The following is a 26,930-nucleotide window of genomic DNA, read 5'->3' as shown; positions in this document are numbered from 1 at the left end:
GGCTCTAGTTGTGGCTCGTGGGCTCAGTAGTTGTGACTCGCGGGCTCTAGAGCACAGGCTCAGTAGTTGTGGCACACAGACTTAGTTGCTCCGCGGCATGTGGGATCTTCCTGGACCAGGGCTCGAACCCGTGTTCCCTGCATTGGCAAGCGGATTCTTAACCACTGTGCCACCAGGGAAGCCCAACAATGGGATCTTTAAAGGGCAATACCTTGGAGAGAGGAAGTCCTGAGACCTTGATTTGGTTTTGCCTTGGCATTTCCCTGGAGGAGGCTGTTGTCTTTTACTTCCCTTTGTAAGTGTGCAGGTCACCATAAAGCAAGTTGATCTAAGGGACTTTTTTTTTTTTAATTTATTACTTCATTTTTGGCTGTGTTGGGTCTTTGTTGATGCGCGCGGGCTTTCTCTCTAGTTGTGGTGAGCGGGGGCTACTCTTCATTGTGGTTCGTGGGCATCTCATTGCAGTGGCTTCTCTTGTCACGGAGCACAGGCTCTAGGTAAGGGCTTCAGTAGTTGTGGCGCAGCGCTCAGTTTCTCCGCGGCATGTGGGATCTTCCCAGACCAGGGCTTGAACCCATGTCCCCTACGTTGGCAGGCAGATTCTTAACCACTGCGCCACCAGGGAAGTCCCCTTAGGGACTTAGTTTTTGAATAAATTAAAATTATTTTCAAAATGATTTGTGCATATATCAGTTTTTGTTTTTGTTTTCTCCTGAGAAGACTCCTGGTTGTTAACTTTTATCAGATTTTCACAGGGGCACAAGATCCAAAAAGAAAGATAAGAACTATGATTTTCTGGTATTTTTCTGGTTTCAATACTTATTCAGCTTTCTATCCCTCACAATCCACATCTCAGTTACGAGATATACTCTTCTCTCTTGGCAATTTGCTGCCTGGTTCTTCTATTTCTCTTTAGTTGCTCTTTTATTTACTGTGAATGAAGTTCTTTCTTGTGGCTGCGTAGCCTCTACCGTCTCCATTCACCACCACCACGTTTCATCCATGCACAGGCCGGGCATAAGCTCAGCGCTTCACACATGCTCCAACGACTTCATTCCAGGCGAAGTTAAGTGTGTGCCTTTGTAAACTTTAAGTTTTGGAAAGCACGTTCACTTTTCTCATTTATTTGAGCTTCATGGGAATACAGTTAGTAGGTAGGGAAAGGCATGATCGCACCCAGGGCTGTAGTTCTGTAGTAAAGAGACCTAGAGGCAAAGTCCAGTGGAGCCTGCCTCTTGGTTTCCTCTGTCCTGCAGTGGAGGGAGTAGGTTGGGTTAAGGATGAAGAGTTTGGGGGTGGGGAGGAAGATGAGATGGTGTTTTTCCTTTGGAGGTAGGAGTGAGCTATTGAGAAGCAAGTGGTAGGCTCTTAGTTTTTTTCTGAGCTCAGAGTCCCGGTCTATACAAATAAGCCCATTGCACTGGGCTTTAATGTAATGTGATGTTTGCTGGTTTGAGATGACCAAGTTCCAATCATTGATGAAATAACCAAAGTTATATACTACGTATATTTAGAACTTCTCTGTGGCTGTGCCATCTCAGGCCACCTTAATCTGTTCTTCCGTCAGCACCTTATCAGTCCCATGACCTCACCACGACACCCACACTGATGCCCAACCCCACCCAAGAGCTCCCTCCCAGGCCTGAGGCACTGCACTGGCTCTACGGGCTTGTTTCAAGGATTATTCCCATTGTACAAATGGAGAAATAGAATCAAAGGAAGGACTTGCCTCAAGTGGTTTGTGGTTTCACTGCCTCCTAGTCTGATCCTTCTCCTAGACCAGTGCTATTCGAAGTGTGGCCCACTGGCCAGCTTTAGAGCCAGCCTGTGATAAGAGCAGAAACGAGAGGAAGAGTTTCAGAAACCTTACTAGCAATTTGACTAACTTTCTGTGTGCTGAGTTTAATAATCAAGAATTTGAGCTTTTATTTTTTTTCAAACAATTTCATATTTCTAGTAGTTTCAGTTTTACTATATTTTACAAAATAATCAGTTCGCAGTGTATTAAATATTAAAAAAAAAACCCACATCTGGTCCTTAACCAGAGACAGTTTGAGAAACACTGCATTAGACCACACAGACTCTTTTTTTTTTTTTAATTTATTTTTAATTTATTTTTGGCTGCGTTCGGTCTACGTTGCTGCACACGGGTTTTCTCTATCTGTGGTGTGTGGGCTTCTCATTGCGGTGGCTTCTCTTGTTGCAGAGCATGGGCTCTAGGCACGTGGGCTTCAGTAGTTGCAGCATGAGGGCTCAGTAGTTGTGGCTCATGGGCTCTAGAGCACAGGCCCAGTAGTTGCGGAACACGTGCATATTTGCTCTGGGGCATGTGGGATCTTCCCAGACCAGGGCTCGAACCCGTGTCCCCTGCATTGGCAAGCAGATTCTTAACCACTGTGCCACCAGGGAAACCCCGTAGACCACACAGACTCTAATGGAACTCTTACAATGAAGATGCACTGGCCACATGGAAACCATTGTCATTTCATTTTGATGATATTTGTGTTGTGTTTTGTAGTTTCAGTGTCTTTCACCCCTCTGAAATTCCCAGTAACAATACAGCGAGTGATATGGTAAGAATTCTGGGGTCTTTGCTAACTTTGGCTCTAATAATACCTGTTTAATCTTGGTCAAATGGTTTAACTCTTCAAGCCTGGGTTTCCTCAACTGTATGAAAATTTTATATTCCATACATATATACATAGTTTATATTTCATACACATGTATATATTCCATACATTCATACTGTGTGGAATTTTATATGGAAAATTTAATATTATATTTTGCTTAAACTGCAGAATATTCATAAGCTCTCAGTAGTATACTTAGCTTTAAGGTTATACATTTGAAACGAGAGGCAAGGCACAGTACATTTTTTATTCTGCATTGGTTAATGTACAGAATATCCCCACTTCACTTGAGAAACAGTATCATTTCTAAAACACACTTTGATGAACACTGAATATTGAAACATTATACAGTTGTCCCATGGATTCTGAGGGTGATTGGTCCTAGGACCCCTGGTGGATATCAAAATTCGTGGATGCTCAAGTACCTTATATAAAATGGTATGGATGTGAAGGACCAACTGTACTTATATCATAGAGGTGTTTTCTGATTAAATGAGATAATGTATACAAAACAGTTAACATAGAGTCTGGATTATACGTTGTAAACGCAATAAATGGTGGCTATTAACCAACTTCAGAAAACACTGAAAATGGAGATCATATTCATCTATTGTCATGAGAAAAATGCAGATGATTAACATGGATTTAATTATTAAATGTTTAAGCAATATCAACTGCAAGATCCTTTGGTGGATACTAGGGTATAATCCTTATTCTCCAGCAGTTTAGAATCTAGTAGGGTGTATTAAATACACATATGCAAGATGTGCATGGAGTAAAATAAGGGCCATAAGGGAAGAGGAATCAATTATTGATTCATTGAAATAATCAAGAGGTTTTGAGGACAGTGTTTGAGATGAACCTGAGAGGATGGATTGAACTTTGAGTCAAATATTGACATAAAGAAGGTTCAAGTGATCATGATACATTGAGCTAATATTGATCAGATATTAAATAAGACATATGGTTTAATTCCAGTATGTACAATATGACCCCCTTCAACTTTGATTAAAATTATCTATACAGATAAAAGTCTAGGTGGAGGTGTTACGTGGTTATTTCTTGGTGGTGAGATCATAGGAAATATTTATTTTATTTAATCTTTTGATATTAAAGTTTTATAATATATATTTTAAGAGTAGTTATAGGGCTTCCCTGGTGGCGCAGTGGTTACGAATCCGCCTGCCAATGCAGGGGACATGGGTTTGAGCCCTGGTCCGGGAAGATCCCATATGCCACGGAGCAACTAAGCCTGTGCGCCACAACTACTGAGCCTGTGCTCTAGAGCCCGTGGGCCACAACTACTGAGCCCACGCACCTAGAGCCAGTGCTCTGCAACAAGAGAAGCCACCTCAACGAGAAGCCTGCACACGCAACGAAGAGTAGCCGCTGCTCACTGCAGAGAAGGCCCACGCACAGCAATGAAGACCCAATGCAGCCAAAAATAAATAAATAAGTAAATTAAAAAAAAAAAAGAGTAGTTTTATAACTGGACCAAACTACTTTTTTAAAGGGCTGGCTAAAATCAAAGCTGCAGATTTAAATGAAACTTGGTACAACCTTTTAAAATGCATTTTGGCAGTTTGTATTAGTAACTATAAAAGTGGTGATACTCTTTCAACAAGAAATTTCATTTCTTGGTATTTATCTTTAAAAATTTACATTCATGAGAATGTCCTATGGTTTCTTTATAACGGCATAAAGGGAAGGAAATAAGTAAGTCCAAGAATAAAGAATTTGGTAAATTTTGTATGTCCGCTTAATATAATTTTATGCAGCTGTTAAAGTGTTTATGAAGCTTATGTAGAAATAGGAGAAATAGTTATGGAAGAAAAAAACCCCCCCAAAAACCAAAAAAACCCAAAACCCACCAGGATCCAAAATTTTGTGTACACTATGATCACAACATTGTAAAATACATATGCATGAGACAAAAGGTCTAAAAGAAAATAAGCTGAATGCTGAGTGGCTGTGTTAGGGTGAAGGATTTTTTTTTCTTTATTGTTCTCATGTTTTATGATGTGGTTAAAATTATTTTTACAGTGAAAGCAATTAGCATTTTAAAGGCTGAGTGTAAAAGGGTCCTCACTGGCACTCTGATTTGAAAGTATTAAGTAAAATACTAAAAACTTCTTATAGTCATCATTTACAATCTCTTAAACTTCTAAAGATCACATTTTGAGACTGTCAACCTCAAAGTTTATCAGCTTGCTGGTAGATATTCCTGCCATGATTTGCATAGAAAAGAATAACATAAAGGACTCTTTCAACCCCTTCATTTTACAAATGAGAACTCTGAAGCCCAGCCTCCCCAGACAGTAGCAGAAGCAAAATTTGAACTCAAGGCTACTAGGTTATCTAACAGTAATCTAACACCATTTATAGCTCCACATCCACCCATGAGTATTAGTAGACTTGTCAAGTCTATTGGCTGTTGAACACTGGCGTTACTACCATTCTGGCTAGCCTGAGGGGTTGATTGCTTTCTCTGCAGGTCTTGCTCGAGCTTTCACTCTTCACCACTTGGGGGCCCGAAGATGCCTCACCCGGTTCTCCGTTTTTAAGTCCCCTACTCTTCGCACCCCCAGCGTCCGAAGTGCCGCAGAATCCCGGCAGGGGCGCTGCGACTCCCTGGCTCCGCGGCCCCTCCCCTGGCCAACCGTCTATTGGGCCGGCGCGTGACGTCACGCCGTTTTAGCCAAACAAATGGGTTTCGGGGCGAGCGTCCGCGCCGCGCTGGGCGCTCGGTCCGCCTCAGCGGTGGGGAGCGAGCCAGGCCAACCGCCGCCGCCGCTGTATCGCGGTGTGCAGCCCCGGGCCAGGCCCCGGCCGGGGCAGGAGCGCAGGTGGGTCTGGGCCGGGGTGGGGCGTGGCGCGAGAGCGGCGCGGTCGGGGTCTGGCGGCGGCCACCGTGGCCGCTCCCCGCCCCCTCCCGCCGGCCGCCTGCGCTCTCGGGGCGCCGGGCGGGTGGGGGTGGGGGTGGGGGTGGGGGCGGGGGCGCCGCCCGCCGGTCCGGGGCTCGGTCTGGGGCAGGGACCCGGCGGCCCGCACCTCGTCCGGGGGCGTCCTCTGCCCGCACACGGGCCGGGCGCTGAGCGCCCCCGCGGGGCACGGAGGGTCGGGCGGGCCGGCGGGCGGGAGTGGGGTCCCGGGTCAGGGCTGAAGCGGAGGAGATCCGGGATAGGCCGTGGGGAGGCTCCAGGTCGGCTCTCCCACCCCCGGGACCGGCGGCCGGTGAGGAAGTCGGGCCCTGGGTGGGGGTAGCCTCGCCCGGTCGCACCCGCCGGGGCTCGACCGCTCCGTCCTAACCCGTCCCAGCGCAGGTGAGCTGGCGCCTGTCCTTAACCTTCTTCGGGGACCTGGCAGGACCGAGGCTCGGAAGCTTCTCTAGCCTCCGGGCTGGCGCAAGTCGACTGCGGTTCCGCCCCAGTCCCGATGAAGTCATAGTACTGTGGTTCAGTGTGTCTGTGACGTCAGGGGTTTCCAAGAGATGGGCTGTGATGTCACTGCAGACCCCGGCGGGGAGCTTGACACGCGGAAGGGCCGGGAGGACCCGGAGGGGAGAAAAAGGAAGTTAAAGCTTCTGTCAACGCCTAGCATAGCAGAGATTTTGAATCGAAAGTTGTTCGATATCAGCATTTTACAATTTTAATGTAATAGTTGTTAAGTTCTTTAACTTCCATTTCGAACATTGTTAGTACAGTTCAATAAGACCCATTTGATTTAGGAAAATCTCAATCAGGAGGGATTTTTTTTTTGTGGGGGGTGGATGGGTGGGTGTTTAATGTAAATGCATTTCAGAAAGCTAAACTCATAGTTTGATGGCTTGTGATTGGAATTGCTGGAAAAAATAGAACCAATTCGAGTGCTGATAATTATTTGCCTTACTCTTTTTTGCTAGACAATTTTGAAATCATTTATCTGCCTATTTGCTTTTTTGGTTAGTGGTCTGGAAGAGAGAGAGGGGATTTTAAATCAACTTTTTCTTTTGTAAAGAGGGGAGGAGGAGTTCTGAATTAATCCAACGTTCTTCTTAAATAATAATTACCTGGGGATTTAATTTATCCAGGTTGTCCCTGTCCATGGATAATTGAGGGTTTCCTACGGTTATAGCTCAACAACAAGGATTTTCCTTGTTTTCTTACTAAGACTGGGCTGTAACAGTATAATAACATATACCAGGACTGCTTGCCTGGACAAGTAACTAATATTTCGTCTGTAATGCTTTCAAATATGAAACTACAGAATATTAAAAAATGCCCTGCCTATGAATATTGCTTTTCTTCCAAAAGAGATCAGGCCAGAAGAGAAGCTAGTCACCTGCCATTAATGACTCTCTTCAGGTATTGCAGCATATCAGTACTTTTGCTCATCATTTCTTCCTCTCTATAAAATCATTTAAATAGGATCTAGTTTGAGAGGTAGATGGCTTAAAATTGAAGCATAATTACAATTTAGTGTCTTCAGCAGGAAGCTTGGATAGGAGTCCTCAGCCCGTCCCCACTGACCTTGACTTGTAATGTTAGGGGTTTTTTGTTGTTAATACTGCTTTCTCTCATTTGCTCTTTAAAGGTTATTGATAAGGTATTGTCTGTCTAGATTCTGCATCAACATGCTGGTGGAAGTCATGCTCTGTTACTACATTTTTTGTAGAAAATGAAAGCAAAAATTTACCCTTGTTAATTACCATTAGATTTGACTGGAAGTTTACAAAACAAGGTGTTCCTGTAAATCTCATTTTAATGCTCACTGTACTTTGGAAATTCTATAGCATTGTGTGCAGTACTTGAAAATTATTTTATATATATATTTATTTTAAGAAATTAGGAATCGTGTGGTGACAGTGTTAAGGCTCTAAAGACAAAATTTGGGTTTTTGGATCCTCAAGACTGATAAGTACCAAATTAACATGAAATTGCTGATTTTGAGGGTGTTAATCAACCTACTCTTTATAGTGAAAGGATCATGACAAGATATTATGTAATGAAGTTGAAGGAGGTACAGAAAGGACACTTGCGTGTGTCTTTTCCAGGGAGCCTTTCTGGGGGAGGCTACGTGGATCTGTGTAAATTAAATGTACTAGGGTATATGGTGAAAGTCAAACTACATGTGAGTTGAAAGACATATAAATGCTGATAATAAAATAGCTTCTCCTTGGCAGTACAATTTTTCCTCCTCTGTGGTGTTTAGCAGTTATGATTTTTTTGTATGGAAAATGAGTTGATAGGGGCTTCCCTAGTGGCGCAGTGGTTGAGAATCCACCTGCCAATGCAGGGGACACGGGTTTGATCTCTGGTCTGGGAAGATCCCACATGCCGTGGAGCGACTAAGCCTGTGCACCACAACTGCTGAGCCCGTGTGCCACAACTACTGAAGCCCACGTGCCTAGAACCCGTGCTCCACAACGAGAGAAGAGAGAAGCCACCGCAGTGAGAAGCCCTCGCACTGCATCGAAGAGTAGCTCCCGCTTGCCGCAACTAGAGAAAGCCCACGCGCAGCAACGAAGACCCAACACAGCCAAAAAATAAATAAATAAATTTATTTTAAAAAAATGAGTTGATAGGTGGAGAATAAATGTCTTCATGTATTCTTATATGACCTAGGAACAATGACAGGTGTAAAAAAACCAGCTTCTTTGTTTAGTTGTATAACCGTTTAACCAGCCGTAACACATAACACTCTGAAACATTTTTACAGTTTGTTTCTACTTTTGGCAGGTTATTTTTCACCCAGGCCTAGCAGTTTTGGGTCTAGGAAGCAGCTTTTACTTCTCATAAATGGAAATTTATTTGAGATCGGTATTATTTTGAAATATTTTGTCATTTTATCCAGTTACAGCATTTAAGGGACTATATCAGCCAGTCATTAGTGATACAGCATCTTTCTGACAGATAAAAGCAAATGTGAACAATGAAAGTGCTGTATTTTAGAAATTCTTTAGGATATGTTTATTGGATCAATTCTATTAACATAACATCTAGAATTTAAATTCTTGTACAAATTTTCTACTTTATTTTCTAATAAATTTATGCTCAGCCAGTTTAATTTGCAGTTTTGATACTCTAGTAAACCTTAATCTTGTTTTCATATTTGTTGGGGAGAGAACGTACTAATGGTTAGAAACATCATTCAGTGTTATCTTCCAAAATTTGCAGCTGTTTAGAACCAGATACTTGAGAGAAGCTACTATGGTAGAATGAATGCCTTCCTTGTTAGGTCATGTGTGACAAAGGCAAAATTCAGCAAGTGCATAATCTGCAGTCCTTTGGAAGCTACAGTAACAAAAAGCAAATTAACTCCCAAGTGCATTTAGGTCATTGGAAATTGAATTCATATCAATTCTTACTGTTGCATAATTTATCTTTCCCCCTGTAGTTCATGTTTATGGCACTTTGAAGCTGATGAACGTACTGTATTATCTGGGAAAAGCATTAATAATTTAAATGTAGGTGTTTCTTAACGTCAGTTGAAAGAGTTTATCAACCTTCCGTTTCCAGCTCTGTCTTCTGGTTTGCTCTCCACAGAAGAGGCTCCAGATCTTCCCTTTTTAAATGTTCAACTCCAGGAACTTAGCACACACATTTTCAACCCTCAGCACAATGTAGATTTAAATGTGAAACTAAGCTCTATTTATGTATGTATTATATTATCAGGCATGGGTTTTATTCATCTAACAAACATGTTTTGAGTACCTCTCTGCCTGGTCCTCAGCCAGGGACTGTGTGACCGTTGTTTTAACATTCCCTTGCTGTGGGGGCCATGGGTCTGAAGGGCAAGAATTGGACCAAGAGGATGAACCATTTATGTTATGCAGATTGGCCAGAGGTTTTGTCTAAAGGTCAGTTAAGGAGGTATTAGAAGCTCAGGTAAAAAGAATAGGGAACAGATTATCATAGCCCAAGACAGACAAAGGGGTCAGGCTCCACAGGTTTGGATTGTGCTAGAATGAAGGGAGCTTAGTGAGTGAGCATTTTCTTTCCGGCAAGAGCAAGCACTCAAGGCCAGAACTAGTCTGTATAGGCAGTCTAAGACTAGAGGTAGAGAGAAGAGGAACAATCCAGACATCCCTCTCTCAGAGGCATGTATATATACCTTCCTTTTCTTCTCTAAGGTCAATCCTTTAATTGACAAACTTCTGAAATAATGTGAGCCTCACATTATTTCCACTCTGCTTTTTTCCCCTAACATTTTATCATGAAAATTTCAATCACAGAAAAGTTGCAAGAACTGTTTATACATTGAATATGAATATCTAAATATCCACAATGTAGATTCTGTAATTCTTATTTTGCTCTATTTGCTTATCTATTTATCCATTCATTCTACCCTCTATGTATTTATCAATGCATCTTATATTTTGGTTGTATTTCAAAGTAAGTATACTTTACCAGTAAATACTTTTGCATGCCTATCATGAACTATTTGTTTACTTATTAAATAAGTAAACAAATAGTTTAACTTGTCCCTTAGTTTGGACAAGTTCATACATCTATTTAACCCATAACTCTGTCAAGATACAGAACATTACCATTTCTACGGAAGGTTTCTTTGTTCACCTTCCAAGTCAATTTAATTAAATTTTTAATCTCCTGCAATCTTACTTCCACCCTTTTGAAACTACCTGTTGAAAGGGCCTAGCTGTTAGCAGTGCATTTGAGTGGCATTATGCTGGGTGTTCAGAATATAAAGAAATGAAGAACATAGCCCCTGCTCTCTTTAAGCTTATAATTTAGTTTGGATTTTAATTAGGTGTCTGATAAATAAATGTTACATGAATTCAGAGGAGGCAACTGGGACTGCCAGACAAAGTTTCCTAGGTGTGGGCCTTGGATTGGACGTTTATTTTGGGATCTGGAGAAGAGGTTTTATTTATTTATTTATTTAAAAAAGACTGATTAAAAGTATGGTATTAAAAGAAACAAAGAAAAAGAAAAAGTTATGGTATGAAGCTGCAGCAGCAGACAAGGGACCCAATTATGGAGGGAGTTTGAGCATTATTTTTTACCCAGGACAATCTTTGAGAAAGGAAGTAATGTGAAAAACGGATCTTTTAGTTAAATTCTTAGCCTATTTGTCATCTTTGGTATTTAGTTGTACAGAAGACACCTTCATTTTTTGAATTCTCTCCTCTCGGTTCTTTGCCTATCTCTGATTTCTTCTGATTTATCAGCTTGGCTGGCAATTCTTTCTCTTCCAGATCCAAACTATCTAAAGCTCTGTTCTCTCTCTTTTTTTTTTTTTAATTATAGTTGCTGTACAATATTAACAGGTGTACAATATAGTAATTCACAATTTTTAAAGGTTATAGTCCATTTATAGTTATTATAAAATATTGGCTATATTCCCCACATTGTACAATATATCCTTGTAGCTCATTTTATACCTAATAGTTTACAACTCTTACTCCCCCACCCCCAGTTGGTAGCCACTAGTTTGTTCTCTATATCTTGAGTCTGTCTAAGCTCTGTTCTTGACTCTTTGTTGTGCTCCTTGTAATCTGGCCCTTAGCTCTTAGGGCTTCTCAATTATAATGCTTTCCAGGTCAAGCCTATATCTGTATCCATAAGCTGTTAACTCTTGTTAGGTTTCTAACTGCCAATAGGATACTACTTTTTTTTTTTTTTTGAATTTTTGAAATTTATTTATTATACAGCAGGTTCTTAATTAATTATCCATTTTATACATATTAGTGTATATATGTCAATCCCAATCTCCAAGTTCATCACACGGATGCTGCTTTTTTTTACATCCATGTTTACTTTGTATTTATTTTTCAAGAATCTGTAGCAAGAGCATTTGCTCTAAGTGGTTGTAGCAAATGGGATTTATTAAGAAAGAGATAGGTAAATGTTGAGTAGGCTGAATGAACAGATTAGACTGAACTTCTAGAACAAACACCACAGACACTGTAGAACTTCCCTGATAAGGGAGCTACTGCCATTACGGACCACCGTATGTGGCAGAAATTTTAACTTCCTTGGGCAGTAACATCATTGCATGCTACTTTCTGCTCTCTATATCTTAAGTGGTCTGCTTGGACACACTTAGGTCTTAGGTGAAACCTTTGCTTCAAAGGCATCTGGAAAATGTAGTTTTTAGCTATGCAGCTTCTGTAAAATAGGAAGTCCATGTGAGAGTAGATTGGAGTGAGTATTGAGTGAGACTTCAGCACACTTAGTTTGTGAAAAACTAAACTCATTTTCCCCAGATTCCCTAATGGTGGTAAAGTGAATCCTTTTGTAATTTTGCTGTTGCTATGCCAAGAAATGGGTATTGCTCTGGTTTCCTGAGATAGAAACTATTGCAATCAGCTGTACCATTTAGATGTTGAGTGTAGTGAGTATAACAGAGAACCGAATCGAATTTACTGGCTTGTAGTACTAAAAAGACCAAAGATGAAGCTTGATCCACTTGTACTTAGGTGGTCAGAATCTCATCTTCTTCTTATTTCCTTTATTTAATAAGCTCTGCTTCCATGGTGTTGTCCCTTTGTGGTTACAGTGTGTTTGTCAGCACCTCAAGCTCTACATCCTTATGCCATCAAATCCAGAGGTGGGGAAGGAGAGTGCTTCTATAGAAGCTGTAGGGCAGGGCTCTTGACAGTTTTTGCTCCATAGACACCTTTGGCAGTCTGAAGCCTATAGGACCCGTTTTCTGAGTAGTATTTTTAAATTACATAGGATTACAAAGAAAACCAGTTACATTAAAATACAGTTATCAAAATATTTTTTTAAATTATGAGATAGTAACATGTGCTTCTGTATTAAATAATAAGATTTAGCGTGGGTCTAATAATTTCCAAGTAATGATGAACATTATCACTGTTTGGAGGTGTCTGCAACTTATGATTGTGTGATAGGAAAATATCTATGATTTCTATTACTGACAGTGGCAGATACTGTTAATATTATTGTGGTCTGACTGAATTCCCAATAGAAGGAAATGCTAAATTTCAGTTGGAGGTTACTGAAAGTAAAGATAATTTCCCCCCTCATCTGAGTTTATAGACATCCCAAATTGAGTACTTAGCCACTTAGCACTTTAACACTTCATTGTATACCATTATTTATTACTCTTTGTTTCATGTGTATTAGTCTTCTCTACTAAATTCTAAGCTTTCATATCTTATATCCCAAAATTGTAGACACATAATTGAAGGCTTAGCTTTTCCCCCTTATCTTTAAGGACATACCTGGGCTATTTAAAGTTGTACCTTTAAATTAAAAAAAAATTTTTTTTTTCTATTTTTCTGTTTAACTTAGACACCTTCTAGCAGATTCAGTTATAGGACTTTGTGTATTAAAGTGTTCATTTGCTTCTTGAAAATTAAAAAATTTAAAAATAATGTATTTTAAATAATTAATAATATAAAAATAGTCTCTCTGAAGCTCTGAAATCACTCTTGGAACTACTGTAGGGAATTATTGATTAAGCTGGAGTATCTGAAGATGAAATTTGAGTTTGGTAAGGAAGTCTCAAAGGACACATTTGGTCTATTGTCCAGGAACCAGGAGAGGCAAGCTTGTTTCCAAAGTAGGGCAAGAGATTTGATTTCAAGTTCAGTCATCAGAATTGTTCTCTGGAGGTTCTAGGTACTTTCTACACACCACTTCAACCTTTGGGGATAGGTTTCTCTGGTTCAGGCTGTATTCTTGTTGAAGAGCTATACCATCATCACAGTAGTGAAGCTTATTTGGGATACTGCAAGGACTATGAAAAGGGATCCTGAAAAGTCCATAGAAGGTCTATAGCTTTATGCTTTAGGAATCCTATCTTTCATTTGACATTTTCTTTGCCTATGTTTTATTTAACATGCTATGTAGTTAGCTTGATAAAATGGTTATATACCACCATTTTTAACTTGTGGAATTTCAAGGCCTGTGTATTTATTCACCTACTGAAAAAAAGGGTAACATGTTTTATACTCCAGGCATTATGCTCAGTGCACTAGTTAACTTCTGTCACTTTTTCTCTTAGCACTGTTTACAGATCTATGTATTCTTTGGCAAGTACCAGTCTTAAATTTAAGAATTTATTCTTTTGTCTTTTTATTGTTTATCTTAACACCTTGTGGGTTCCCCTGCCGTATGGCAGATATCATTAATAGAATTGATTATTAAAGTCCAGATAAATACTAACTTTTCTGGAAAATCCACATTTTTGTTTGTATTAGTAGGAGGTTGTATATTAAAACATAATTTTACATTCTAGTTGCATATATTTTAAGACTATATAGTATAACATATTTTTGCACTTAAAAATGACTGTATAACACATTTTTAAACTACTGATGTTTAAAAATTTCATGGCCTTGGAATTTAAGTGAAAACTTTAGCCATGTTAGTTATTGTTTTGTTTCTGAATCTAACAGATGAATTATTTCCTCTCTTCTTTATTTGATCTAGGGGCTTAGCCTCTGTATTAAAAATGTTCTCCGTTACCTAATATTTTTGTGTATATTACCAAAAAGTTACTTGATTTTTACTGTAGTTGTTACCTTGTTTTATTTTGTGAATCAACAACCTTGACTATCTTGTCTATACTGCTTGAATTTTTTTTTTTTTTTTTTTTTTTTGGCTGTGCCACGCAGCTTGAAGGATCTTAAGTTCCCTGACCAGGGATGGAACCCATGCCCCCTGCAGTGGAAACGCGGAGTTCTAATCACTGGATGGCCAGGGAATTCCCTATTCTGCTTGAATTTTAATTGTTCTATTTTAGTAGAGAATGAGGAGTTGTAAAGCCTTTTTAAAGAATTGTTCCTTTATTAAAATGTCATGGATTTTCCCTTTTTAGGGGACATGGAAAGAAGGGGACTATGCCTCTTTAAAAGATATGATTAATTTTGGAGATTAAAATTTGCTTGCCAACTCATTTGTTGGGTTACTTAAATATTATGGTTTCATTTTATTAAAGGTCTTTTCATGTGTTCCCAGTGTTTCCAGGCATTTCTTTTACCAAACACCTGTTGAGTCTTTCTCTGTTAAATGGCTCTGATTTAGATACATGTTACCTCTTGACCACAGTTGATAGTCCAATGGAATTCTTAAGATTTTGGCTTTTTGAGTAAGTCCCTTAAGGACTGGTCTGACAATTACTGATCATTGTTTCCTATAGAATCAAGTAATAATTTGTTAGAATTGAATCTGAGTAACCCCTATCCTTGTGTTTATGCTGTTTATTTCGTATTCTTTGAGAATATTATATGAAATTAATTTGATTGGTCCATTTGTCTTTCCTCCAAATTGATAGTTCAGGAGAAGTTAGGAGGAAATTAATCTTTACCTTTTCCCTTTCCAATTTTTCAAAAACAATGAGCATAACTTCTCACCTTTCTACTTGTAAAGGATATTAGTGTTACTGGTTTACTAAGGTAATAGCAGTACCACTTTTGAAGATTTCAATTTAATGTTCTTGGCAGATAGCAGATCTGTTTTTTCCCCCTTTGGAAAAAGTCAAGCCTTCATTAATGAACCTCAGTATAATTACTCAGTTTTTAAGAAATTTGTCATTTGTATGCTTTTAGTGTAGATATCTTATTCAGAGAAGTAAAGCTTAATTTCATTTCCATGTGCATTGTCTTTGTTTCTAAACTGTTAGTGTTCAGTTCACCAAATGTTAATTCTATGCTTACTTTGAGCCTTCTACATTTGAATGTTCATTTAGTCTATGTTGCTGAAATCTTTATAGGATAATACACAGTACTGTATTGGAAAATATAGTCTTTGCCTTCAGAAGGATTTACTTTGAAGGGCTTAATGATTATTGTCTATGCCTACTTGTGTTCCAGAGGCCCCAAGAAATTTCCATAGTAGCTACTAGGAATTTCTAAAGGGTTAGAGATTTTGTTTGTGACCATCCAACCCTGTTAGAAACAATTTAATGTTTTTACTATTATCAACAAGAGCATGTAAATGATGCCTCCTTTTTCTGGGTTTATTTGTATGTATTTGTCACTTAAGAGGTTGTTGGTAATTGGGATCATCAGTAAATGGTTGGTGGCCTCTGACTTAGGATCTGAATAATCCTCTTCCGGAATTAGAGCAAGAGATAGGACTTTCTTACTGAGTTACCTTTTAAAAATAAAAATCCAAAATTTTATGGATTTATAAAGTGAATATTTTTTATTTCATTCAACTTAATTATCATTACATAGAAATAAGTATGTGAAAATGGTATATAAAATATATATACTAATCATACACAAAAATACATGAATGTATAGGCCAAGGCTTGGGCAACTGACAAAATTAAATGGTCTATTTAAGAGTAGTAGATTTTCAGTAACTTTTTTTTTTTTTAATAAATTTATTTATTTATTTAATTTATTTTTGGCTGCGTTGGGTGTTTGTGGCTGCGCACAGACTTTCTCTAGTTGCGGAGAGCGGGGGTTACTCTTGGTTGCGGTGCGTGGGCTTCTCATTGCGGTGGCTTCTCTTGTTGCGGAGCACGGGCTCTAGGCGCCTGGGCTTCAGTAGTTGTGGCTCACGGGCTCTAGAGCGCAGGCTCAGTAGTTGTGGCGCACAGGCTTAGTTGCTCTGCGGCATGTGGGATCTTCCCGGACCAGGGCTCGAACCGGTGTTCCCTGCATTGGCAGGCGGATTCTTAACCACTGCGCCCCCAGGGAAGTCCGAGTAACTCTTTTGTTATTCTGTTTACACCATAAAAGCTTAACAGGGTTTATATATACACGTTACAAAATAGTGTTGAGAACAGAAAACCACCTGTGGTCAATTTGATAAATTTCTCAGAAATCCTCATTTTATTTCAATTTCTAATCTGATACGGAGACTTTCACATTACTATTTGTAACTCTTCAGAATCTATACTCCTAACAAGAAAGAACCTTTTGTTTGATTCCTTCAGCTAATCAGAGAAAAGCCTTGTTGGCCTTTTTGATTTAGCTAGCTGCTTTTGTTTGTTTTTCATTAAAAGCAGATAATGAGAAATTAAAAGATATATAGTATATATTTCCAGCAGTAGAATGATCCCAGTGCTTCTCTTTTTGGTTAAAATGTTTTCTTGCCGTTTTCCTCAAAAGAAGAGTTCTCAGCACTCTCCTTCCCTTTTTACCCCTTCCAACACTTTTTATTCTTTTGTCATTTTTGTATCTAGGAGTCTCAGTAATTAAGTTCAGTGTGGGATCATCTTGAAACTAAAGTCAATGTAAGTCTTCAAATCATTAAAATCTGCATATACCAAAATTTCAAAAAAATTAAACGAAATATTTAATTTTGTTTAATAGGATTAAAGAACATTTATTTTTAAAATAGGTAATGTGTTTGCATGGTTCAAAATGTGAAAGGTGCAAAAAGTGAGATATTTTCTATTCTGTGCCTTGGGCATACTTTTCCCTCACTAGGGCAACCACTGTTACTAGTTTCTTACATAGTCTTCTGGTGTATAGTCTATTTTCCCTACCTTTAAAAATATAAATGGTAGCATAGGGCTTCCCTGGTGGTGCAGTGGTTAAGAACCCGCCTGCCAATGCAGGGGACACGGGCTCGAGCCCTGGTCCGGGAAGATCCCACATGCCGCGGATCAACTAAGCCCGTGCGCCACAACTACTGAGCCTGTGCTCTAGAGACCGTGAGCCGCAGCTACTGAAGCCCACCTGCCTAGAGCCCGTGCTCCGCAACAAGAGAAGTCACCGCAATGAGAAGCCCGCGCACTGCAACGAAGAGTAGCCCCCGCACGCGACTAGAGAAAGCCCGTGCGCAGCAGCAAAGACCCAACGCAGCCAAAAATAATAAATAAATAAATAATAAAAAAATTTATTAAAAAAAATAATAAATGGTAGCATATTCTACGTAACGTTATCTTGCCTTTTTCACTTGATTTTTTCATTCTTTACATATTGGCATATGAAGAGTGTATTAGTGATACAAAAGCTAAACTAACAGTGGGTTAAACAATGAAGTATTTCTTTTTCTTATAAAAGTTTAGGTAAGTGTTCTAGGGCTGGTATAGCACTCATGGCATTTCTCTTTTCTCTTTCTCTCTTTTTGAGGCATAATAATTACAGTAAAATTCACAGAAACAGATGGATAGTTCGACAAGTTTTGACATTTGGATGTACCTATGTAAGCAAACGCTGCAGTCAAGATAGCCCTTTAGTCTACCCTCATTCCCCTTGTCCCCTGCCTGTCAGCCGCCCCCCCCCCCCACCGCCCCGCAGTGATTTCCTGGATTCTTTCTGTGCTCTTACTGCTCTGCTGCATGTTGCCCTTGTCCTCATTGACCTAGCTGGATCTCCAACTACTGCAGCCCATTCTGAGCAGCAGGATGCAAGAAGGGGCAAAGGTTTACATGCCAGCCTTTTTACAGGGAGGTTTCTAGAAGCTGCTACTTCAGGACACTTCCAGTCATGTTTTGTTAGCCAGAACTTAGTTCACAGCCACATCTGAATGCAAGGGAGGTTGAGAAATGGAGTCTTGCTATCTTTTCCTATTAGAAACAATGTTGTAGCGAATAATTTTCTTCATGGGTTGTCTTTTGGGATAAATTCCCAGAAGTGGAACTGCTGGGTCAAAGAGTATTTGCAGTTTGAGAGTACACCTATTTTTTCATATCCTTGCTGACAGTTTTCATATTTGCTAATCTCATTGGTAAAACATGATGACAGGGTAGCTCTAATATGCCTGATAGGCCATTTAAGTAGAAAGAGACAAAGTACTTCTGCTCTATGTACGATACCTTGAAAACATGGACTACACAGCCAGCTAATGTAATGCTAAGTTGGGTGAAGCATATAACAGCATGTTACCTTTTTATTTAGGCCAGTCCTAAGAGGAGACTGATGGTTGAGGTTAGAAGAGAAACATTTCTAGCCATAAATACTTCAGGAGTGTTTTTCAGGATTTGTGCACTTAATTAAAAAGTAGATTAGGGCATGAGGTTAAAGTGTGCTATTCTTTTTTCTTTTGGTCCTCTGTTTTCTCTTGCATACATGCCTTAATATGTAGAGACGTGTTTTCAACTGATCTTAAAATATCTGTTAACGTAATTGGGGAAAAATAAAGTAATCAATAAATATATTCCATTTGGTTCCTTTTATATGATATTTCTTGTTGTGGGTCTCTTAACTTTCTAAGCTTTTACTCTCTAGTTGCTAAGTGGGATCAGATAAATGATATAAAATATATTCTGCTAAGATTGTAATTTTTTATAGTGTAAGGGTTTGTAAAATGTGTTTTCAACTCTATAAATATAACCTTTTGGTTGGGATTTGAGGGAAAAAAAATCATAGTATTTTTCTTTGCAACTAAGTGGTATTATGAGCTATACTTACTTTTGAAGTAGTAAATAGCATAAAAGATATATAATGCATATGTTTTTCCATACCACATGATGAGGTCTTGGAGAGCGGAGACCTCTTACTTAGCTACCATGGTGCATGGCATATAGCACCTTGTACTTGGTAGATCACATTTTTTCTATAGTTGAAGTGGATCTTGGAAAAGTGTTAGAAAAATTATTAGACTCCCAGTAGCAATGTTTTGGCCTGTTGGAGGCAGGGGGAGAAGATGTTAATATAATATCATTGTTAGTACTTTTGAAATTATCAACTCTTTAGGTGAAGAAACTTAAGGGACCAATATCTATGCTTTAAAGAATAGAGACTTGGAGATACTTTCAGTGTAGGTAGTATCATCCCACCTTATCTGGAGGACAGATGTCTGTAAATCTGCCTTTTTTTTTTTTTTTTGAAAAGCAGTGAAGTGAAGGCCCAATAAGCTAAATAACAGAAAAAAAACATATTTCTTACACTTCAGAACTTTGTAGTCAACCTCAGTCCCCTTGCTGAGGTCTTTATAGTTTAGAATAGAAAGTGGTGCATATCATGTTCTCTTCTGTGTTCTTAGCTAAACATTTGTTGAATGAATTAATATAATTTTTTTTTTTTTTTGGTTTTGCTAGCACAGGTTTTTCTTGGGAGAAGGTGATATTATTAAGAGACAACATTTTTGCTTATTTGTTAGATCGTGGTGATGGTGCTTGCCTTAGGCTGTTACCTGTGCCTAGATAAATCTTCATGCCTAACTTCCTTACCTCTTCCAAATCTCTTCTTAAGTAGCACCTTCTCAAGGAAGCCTACGCTGACCACCCTGTTTAAAATGGCAACCGCCACTCTCCTCCTGCACTTCCAAGTTCCCTTACCCTAGTCTGTTTTTCCCCCATAATAGTTACCTCCTTGAAACATATACTATAAAATTTACTTATTATGATTATTTATTGTCTTTCTCACCACCAAATGTTAGTTTCTTGAGGGCTTTGATCGTTTGTTCACTGTATTCCAAGAGACTCATAGATGCTCAACAAACGTTTGTTGAATGAATGAAGGTCAGAAAGAAAGTAATGTGAGAAAGCTAGCTATAAAATAATTTACATTAAAAATTTATATTTAAAAGTACTTCCATTGTTTAAAAAGTTTTGCTTTTGCCTACCACTGTGTTCCATAATGATACCAAGGTAAACAAACCTGTGCAAAGTTTAAGGACTCTGTCCTCTTGGTAGAACAGTGACTGAGTTTGGCTTGCTGAAATGCATCATCTGCTTCATGCTTCCAGCATCTTTGTAGTGAAGTTCCTTTCCATAGCCTTCAGTGGTGGTTTAATTAATAAGAAAGAGTCTCTGTGTTCCACGGTGTGCAGATGGAACATCTCTTTCCTACTGGAGGTGGCTTTCCATGAAGTAAGTAGTGACAATATTAATAGCTGTCTTCTTCCCTTTCTTTTTTTTTTTAGAGGTTTCCCAAAGTAGACTGTAGATAGCTGAATTTTTGGTACATCTTTTATTTATTTATTTATTTTTGGCTGTGTTGGGTCTTCGTTTCTGTGCGAGGGCTTTCTCTAGTTGCGGCAAGCAGGGGCCACTCTTCATCGCGATGCGCGGGCCTCTCACTATCGCGGCCTCTCTTGTTGCAAAGCACAGGCTCCAGACGCGCAGGCTCAGTAATTGTGGCTCACGGGCCCAGTTGCTCCGCGGCATGTGGGATCTTCCCAGACCAGGGCTCGAACCCGTGTCCCCTGCATTGGCAGGTGGATTCTTAACCACTGCGCCACCAGGGAAGCCCTCTTTATTTCTTTTGACTAGGTCTTATGCCAAACATTTTATGTGTATTTTTATTTATTTATTTATTTTTAATTTTTTTTAATGTGTATTTTTAAAAAAATCTTGGTAACAACTGTATGAGGAAAGTATTTGTGTCCCTTTATTCTTGCAGAAAACTGAGTCTTAACCTGCTGTATAAAAAAATAAATAAAATAAAATTCAAAAATTCCAAAAAAGAAAACTGAGGCTTAGAGGTTAAGCAGCTTGCCTAGGCAGTGTGTTGGAGCTGGATTTCAAACCCACGCAGTCTGACTATAGAGGAACTTCACTACACAAAAAGCCTTCCTAGTGAAGAGCACCTAGGAGTGAAAAAGAAATTAGCAACACCTTAGTGAAACTCTATAACTTCACAGAGATCTTTTATTTGCTCCAGCTTCTCAAGAGTTAAGTAGATTGACTGAGACCACTGTGATTGAAGCAGTAATGTTAGGTTAAAGTTAACCAATGCTAATTTAAATAAAGTGTATTTTAAATAAAAACAGAGATAGCTCCTAACCAGATCCTATTTTACTTAGACTTATAGTTTAGCCCAAGAACACTTTAGCTTATCTCTGGGGCAGAATTTGTGTGCTCTTCCTTCATTTCCCCTAAAAATTAGATTCAGCAGGAGGGCAAAAGTTATAATGTGGCTGTATAGGAAGTATAATTTAGTGGAGGAGTAGAGGGGTAGACAGTGGGTAGGCTTTGCTGTTCTGGATTTTTAAGAAAAAACTTCCCTGTAATTTGTATAAAATTATACTAAATGGAAATAGTCATGCACTACCTACCATACAAAATAATTTGTAATTTCAAATTTTGATTAGAAAATTCTGATTCTTTAATGTGAATTACTTTTTGAACCTTAATTAACTGTTTGTCTATTTTTTTTTTCTTGTAAGATGGCATATTTTATTCCCTTTGCCATAAGAATATTTCTTCTTTGTTCCCATAAATTAATTTTAATTTCACTTTTAAAACACTAGTGATTTAAGGGTAACCTAGAATCTGTAATTGCAGGAAATTATGCTTAAGGGTACATATTTATATGCTGAAGCCAGTAATGTGCTTTCCATAGAAGTTGTAGGACACTATTGTGTACATAGCTAGTAGAATCATTTTATTGAACAAAACCTCTCCAAAGCAAGATGTGACATACTTTTTTGGAGATACATTAAGACTGTTTTCTGGCTTGAGATGATCACTGGTGAGAGAGTTTCCCTTTTAGGTTTCCAGAACTATGATGAGAGCATTATACTTAATTAGGTACTTTTCTTTTTTTTTTTTTAAAGAATTTCACTTTATTTATTTATTTATTTTTTGGCTGTGTTGGGTCTTCGTTTCTGTGCAAGGGGTTTCTCTAGTTGCGGCAAGCGGGGGCTACTCTTCATCGCGGTGCGCGGGGCTCTCACTATCGCAGCCTCTCGTTGCAGAGCACAGGCTCCAGACGCGCAAGCTCAGTAGTTGTGGCTCACGGGCCTAGTTGCTCCGCGGCATGTGGGATCCTCCCAGACCAGGGCTCGAACCCGTGTCCCCTGCATCGGCAGGCGGATTCTCAACCACTGCGCCACCAGGGAAGCCCCTAGGTACTTTTCTTGATGCTACCATTCAATTTTAGTGGGATGAAAGTACTGAAAAGATTTTTTTCTTGTACACTTCTTTTTTTCCCCTTTAAAGGAGCCAAGAAAGGCTTCTTTCTCAAATGCATGATGGTGGGGGGAAAATGTAATGGTTCAGAAGAGTTTATGGTGAAAACAGTAATCCTCTTGTCCTATGCCTCCCCAGTTCCTTTCCTGAGGGAACTACTTCAATTGTTTCTCTATTTGATTCTTTTAGTGATAATCCCCCATATTAATGTGCTTTTACTTCCATTTCTTTTTAAAAATTAATTAATTAATTAATTAATTATGACTGCGTTTGGTCTTTGTTGCTGCTCATGGGCTTTCTCTAGTTGTGGTGAGCAGGGGCTACTCTTCATTGTGGTGCGCAGGCTTCTCGTTGCGGTGGCTTCTCTTGTTGCGGAGCACGGGCTCTAGGCGCATGGGCTTCAGTAGTTGTGGCACGCAGGCTTCAGTAGTTGTGGCGCACGGGCTTAGTTGCTCTGCGGCATGTGGGATCTTCCCGGCCCAGGGCTCGAACCCGTGTCCCCCGCATTGGCAGGCGGATTCTTAACCACTGCGCCACCATGGAAGCCCTACTTCCATTTCTTGATTTGTCAATTTTAAGCATTATCTATTGACTTTCTGGAGTGATAGTTAAGATTTAGCTCCCATTTACCACCTGTCAAGAATTACAAAGGGAACTTCCCTGGTGGTGCAGTGGTTAAGAATTTGCCTGCCAGTGCAGGAGAGATGGGTTCGAGCCCTGGTCCGGGAAGATCCCACATGCCGCGGAGCAGCTAAGCCCGTGTGCCACAACTACTGAACCTGTACTCTAGAGCCCGCGTGCCACAACTACTGAAGCCTGTGCAGCTAGAGCCTGTGCTCCTAACAAGAGAAGCCACCACAATGAGAATCCTGTGCACCACAACGAAGAGTAGCCCCCACTCGCCACAACCAGGGAAAAGCCCGTGTGCAGCAACGAAGACCCAATGCAGACCAAAAAAAATTAAATAAATAAAAAAAATAAAATAAAATAAATAAATTAAAAAAAAAAAAGAATCCACCCGCCAATGCAGGGGACACGGGTTCGATTCCTGGTCTAGGAAGATCCCACATGCTGCAGAACAACTAAGCCCTGTGCCACAACTACTGAGCTCATGCGCCACAACTACTCAGCCTGTGCTCTAGGGCACAGCTACTGAGCCTGTGTGCTGCAACTACTGAAGCCCGCGCCTGGAGCCCGTGCTCCACAAAAAGAGAAGCCACTGTGATGAGAAGCCTGCACACCGCAGCGAAGAGTAGCTCCTACTCGCCACAACTAGAGAAAGCCCGCACGCAGCAACAAAGACCAAACGCAGCCAAAAAAAAAAAGGAATTAGAAAGGATCTGAGAGTTTACTCTACATGAAGCTAACAAATTAGCCTGCCACAGTTTCATGGATGCTGGTGGAAGGTAAAGGCTCCTATTCTGGTAGGAGGCAGAGTCAGAGATGAAGTAGAGTTTATTACTCACAGCAGTAGCCGTAGCTAGGGTATCAACATTCATTTGTGCCAGTGTCCTGAGCCACAGTTCCCACAGGGCACTGAGGGGAGGCCAGATAACACCTGTTCACATAATGAGTTTCGTTACTGGAGAAAAACTCTGAGTTTAGGGATTGCATTATTTTATAATGGGCAGTAAGCATGCCTGCTCTTTGCTCCAGAGGGAGACAGTAGTATGCTGGCTCTTTGCTCTGGAGGAAGAGTTTCTGTCTTCTAAGGTGGTTTGATATATGAACATCCTTGAGATTATATTCCAGAGCAAAGAGCAGTCAGCGCCTCGCTTGCAAGACATAGAGACCCATGAAGAATTATATCCCAACACCACTACCCCATTCCCTACCTTCTTTTTGAAATAGTTATATATCATCATTTTTAGCTCTGGTCACCTTAGTAAATACTATATGTTTATTTTTATATCATTAACAATAGGTGGTGTCTTTTGACTTCTGGCTTTGAAAGAGGAGTGTTTTGGTTAGGGATCCTTATAAGTGTTAGAAAACCAGTTCAGTTAGAACTTAAGTGAGAAAGGAAATTGGTTTCCAGAACTGAGAGTCCAGGGGGATAGAATAGGATTGGATCCATGTGCTCAAATGTTACTTTGAAGAACTGGTCTCTCACTGTATCTGTGTGCTTTCCTCCTTTGGCTTAATTTTCAGTAACCTCCTACTTCACCTCTCTCCCCCACCAGTGCTGATTCTCGGCTCTGTGCTTATTTCTGAACAAGTTGCTATGGCAAGGTGGAGAGAATAGATTAGTTAGAGCCTGGTCACATGCCCAGATGGAGATGGGTGTGGAGTCCGCCCCATTTAAAGCACATGTGTTGGGGTGGGGAGAAGGTAGTTCTACAAAGATAAAACAGGGTGCCACGACCTCTCCACATCAGAGTTCTCTGTTGTATATTTTTGGAGGGGGTGTTGTTAGCTTTTATAACTGACCTTAATTTTTTCATTTTCTATAAGATAGAATGAAATTTCTGGTATCTCCCTTTTTCATAGTTACCCCTCTCTTGATGTCCTGTATCTTCTGCTCCAATCTGTTTTATTTAGAACTGCTGCTCAGTGAACATCCTGTGACTTGCCTTCATTGTGCTCATTTCGCATAGAGTCGTCTTTCTTGGTTTATTGCCTTGTTTTGCTGGGGTACATACTAAGGTAAGATATGTGGGAGGTAAATATTGAGTAATTCCTTGTCTGAAAATGTTTTTATTTTATTCTTAAAATGGAATGTTAGTGTGGCTAAGAGTAGAATTCTAGGTTGAACATAATTTTCTGTCAGAACTTCAAAGGCATTGCTTCATTATTCACTAGTATTCTTCAATATTGATAAGTCTTAGGCCAGTTTGATTCTTTTTTTAAAAATTTATTTTATTGAAATATGGTTGATTTACAGTGTTGTGTTAATTTCTGCTGTACAGCAAAGTGATTCAGTTATACCTATCTGTACATTCTTTTTCATATTCTTTTCCATTATGGTTTATCCAAGGGTATTGAATATAGTTCCCTGTACAGTAGTTCCCTATACAGTAGGACCTTGTTGTCTATCCATTCTATATATAATAGTTTGCATCGGCTAATCACAAATTCCCAACCTCTCCCCCATCCTTGGCAACCACAAGTCTGTTCTCTATGTCTGCGAGTTGGTTTCTGTTTCGTAGATAAGTTCATTTGTGTCATAATTTAGATTCCACATATAAGTGATATCATATGGTATTCGTCTTTCTCTTTCTTTTTTTAAATTTAATTTTTATTTTATATTGGAGTATAGTTTATTTACAATGCTGTGTTAGTTTCAGGTGTACAACAAAGTGATTCAGTTTTACATATACATATATCCATTCTTTTTCAGATTCTTTTCCCATTTAGGTTATCACAGAATATTGAGTAGAGTTCCCTGTGCTATACAGTAGGTCCTTGTTGATTATTTTATATATAGTAATGTGTGTATGTTCATCCCAAACTCCTAATTTATCCCTCCCCCCCACCTTTCCCCTTTGGTAACCATAGGTTTCTTTTCTATGTCTGTGAGTCTGTTTCTGTTATGTAAATAATTTCATTTGTATCATTTTTTTTTAGATTCCACATCAAACTGATATCATATGGTATTTGTCTTTCTCTCTCTGACTTACTTCACTTATTATGATAATCTCTAGGTCCATCCTTTTTTTTTTTGCCCACGCCATGCAGCATGCGGGATCTTAGTTCCCCAACCAGGGATCAAACCCACACCCCCGGAAGTGGGAGTGCAGAGTCTTAACCACTGGACTGCCAGGGAAGTCCCTAGGTCCATCCACGTTGCTGCAAATGGCATTATTTCATATTTCATTCTTTTTAATGGCTGAGTAATATTTCATTTGTGTGTGTGTGTGTGTGTGTCTAGACACACACACACCCTACATCTTCTTTATCCATTCCTCTGTTGATGGACATTTAGGTTGTTTCCATGTCTTGGCTATTCTAAATAGTGCTGCTGTTAACATTGGGGTGCGTGTATCTTTTCAAATTATAGTTTTGTCTGGATATCTGCCCAGGAGTGGAATTGCTGGATCATATGGCAACTCTATTTTTAGTTTTTTGAGGAACCTCCATACTATTTTCCATAGTGGCTGCACCAATTTACATTCTCACCAACAGTGCAAGGCGTGTTCCCTTTTCTCCACACCCTCTCCAGCATTTGTTATTTGTAGACTTTTTAGTGATGGCCTTTCTAACCGGTGTGAGGTGGAACCTCATTGTAGTTTCGATTTGCATTTCTCTAATAATTAGCGATCATGAGCATCTTTTCATGTGCTTGTTGGCCATCTGTAAGTCTTTTTTGGAGAAATGTCTATTTAGGTCTTCTGTCCTTTTTTCTTTTTTTTTTTAAATTAATTTATTTTATTTTATTTATTTTTGGCTGTGTTGGGTCTTTGATGCTGCGCATGGGCTTTCTCTAGTTGCGGCGAGGGGGGGCTACTCTTCGTTGCGGTGCACGGGCTTCTCGTTGCAGTGGCTTCTTGTTGCAGAGAACAGGCTGTAGGTGTGCAGGCTTCAGTAGTTATGGCTTACAGGCTCAGTAGTTGTGGCTCGCGGGCT

The 26,930-nt window shown here is 39.5% G+C and overlaps 1 protein-coding gene across 8 annotated transcripts in view; it reads left to right on the top strand.

Moving 5' to 3' along the window:
* Window positions 1–3,867: 3,867 nt before the first annotated feature.
* The window catches only part of FBXO34 (F-box protein 34), a 94,667-nt gene continuing 71,604 nt past the window's right edge, over window positions 3,868–26,930 (top strand). For 5 of the 8 annotated variants that reach the window (XR_014242967.1, XR_014242968.1, XM_082386524.1 and 2 more), the window contains exons 1-2: window positions 5,357–5,476; window positions 24,906–25,010. Coding sequence is in view for 1 of the 8 variants with exons in the window: in XM_082386519.1 (XP_082242645.1) it covers window positions 5,337–5,476 (140 nt within the window). In the remaining 7 variants the exon portion in view is untranslated. Of the gene's footprint in view, window positions 5,477–24,905; window positions 25,011–26,930 lie in introns of all 8 variants that reach the window. The other 3 variants (XM_082386519.1, XM_082386525.1, XM_082386521.1) reach the window with 3 other exon arrangements.

This window comes from Balaenoptera borealis (genome assembly GCF_965194805.1).
Source record: "Balaenoptera borealis genome assembly, chromosome: 3".
Taxonomy (NCBI): domain Eukaryota; kingdom Metazoa; phylum Chordata; class Mammalia; order Artiodactyla; family Balaenopteridae; genus Balaenoptera; species Balaenoptera borealis.
This window is presented reverse-complemented; position numbering and strand designations above follow the sequence as displayed.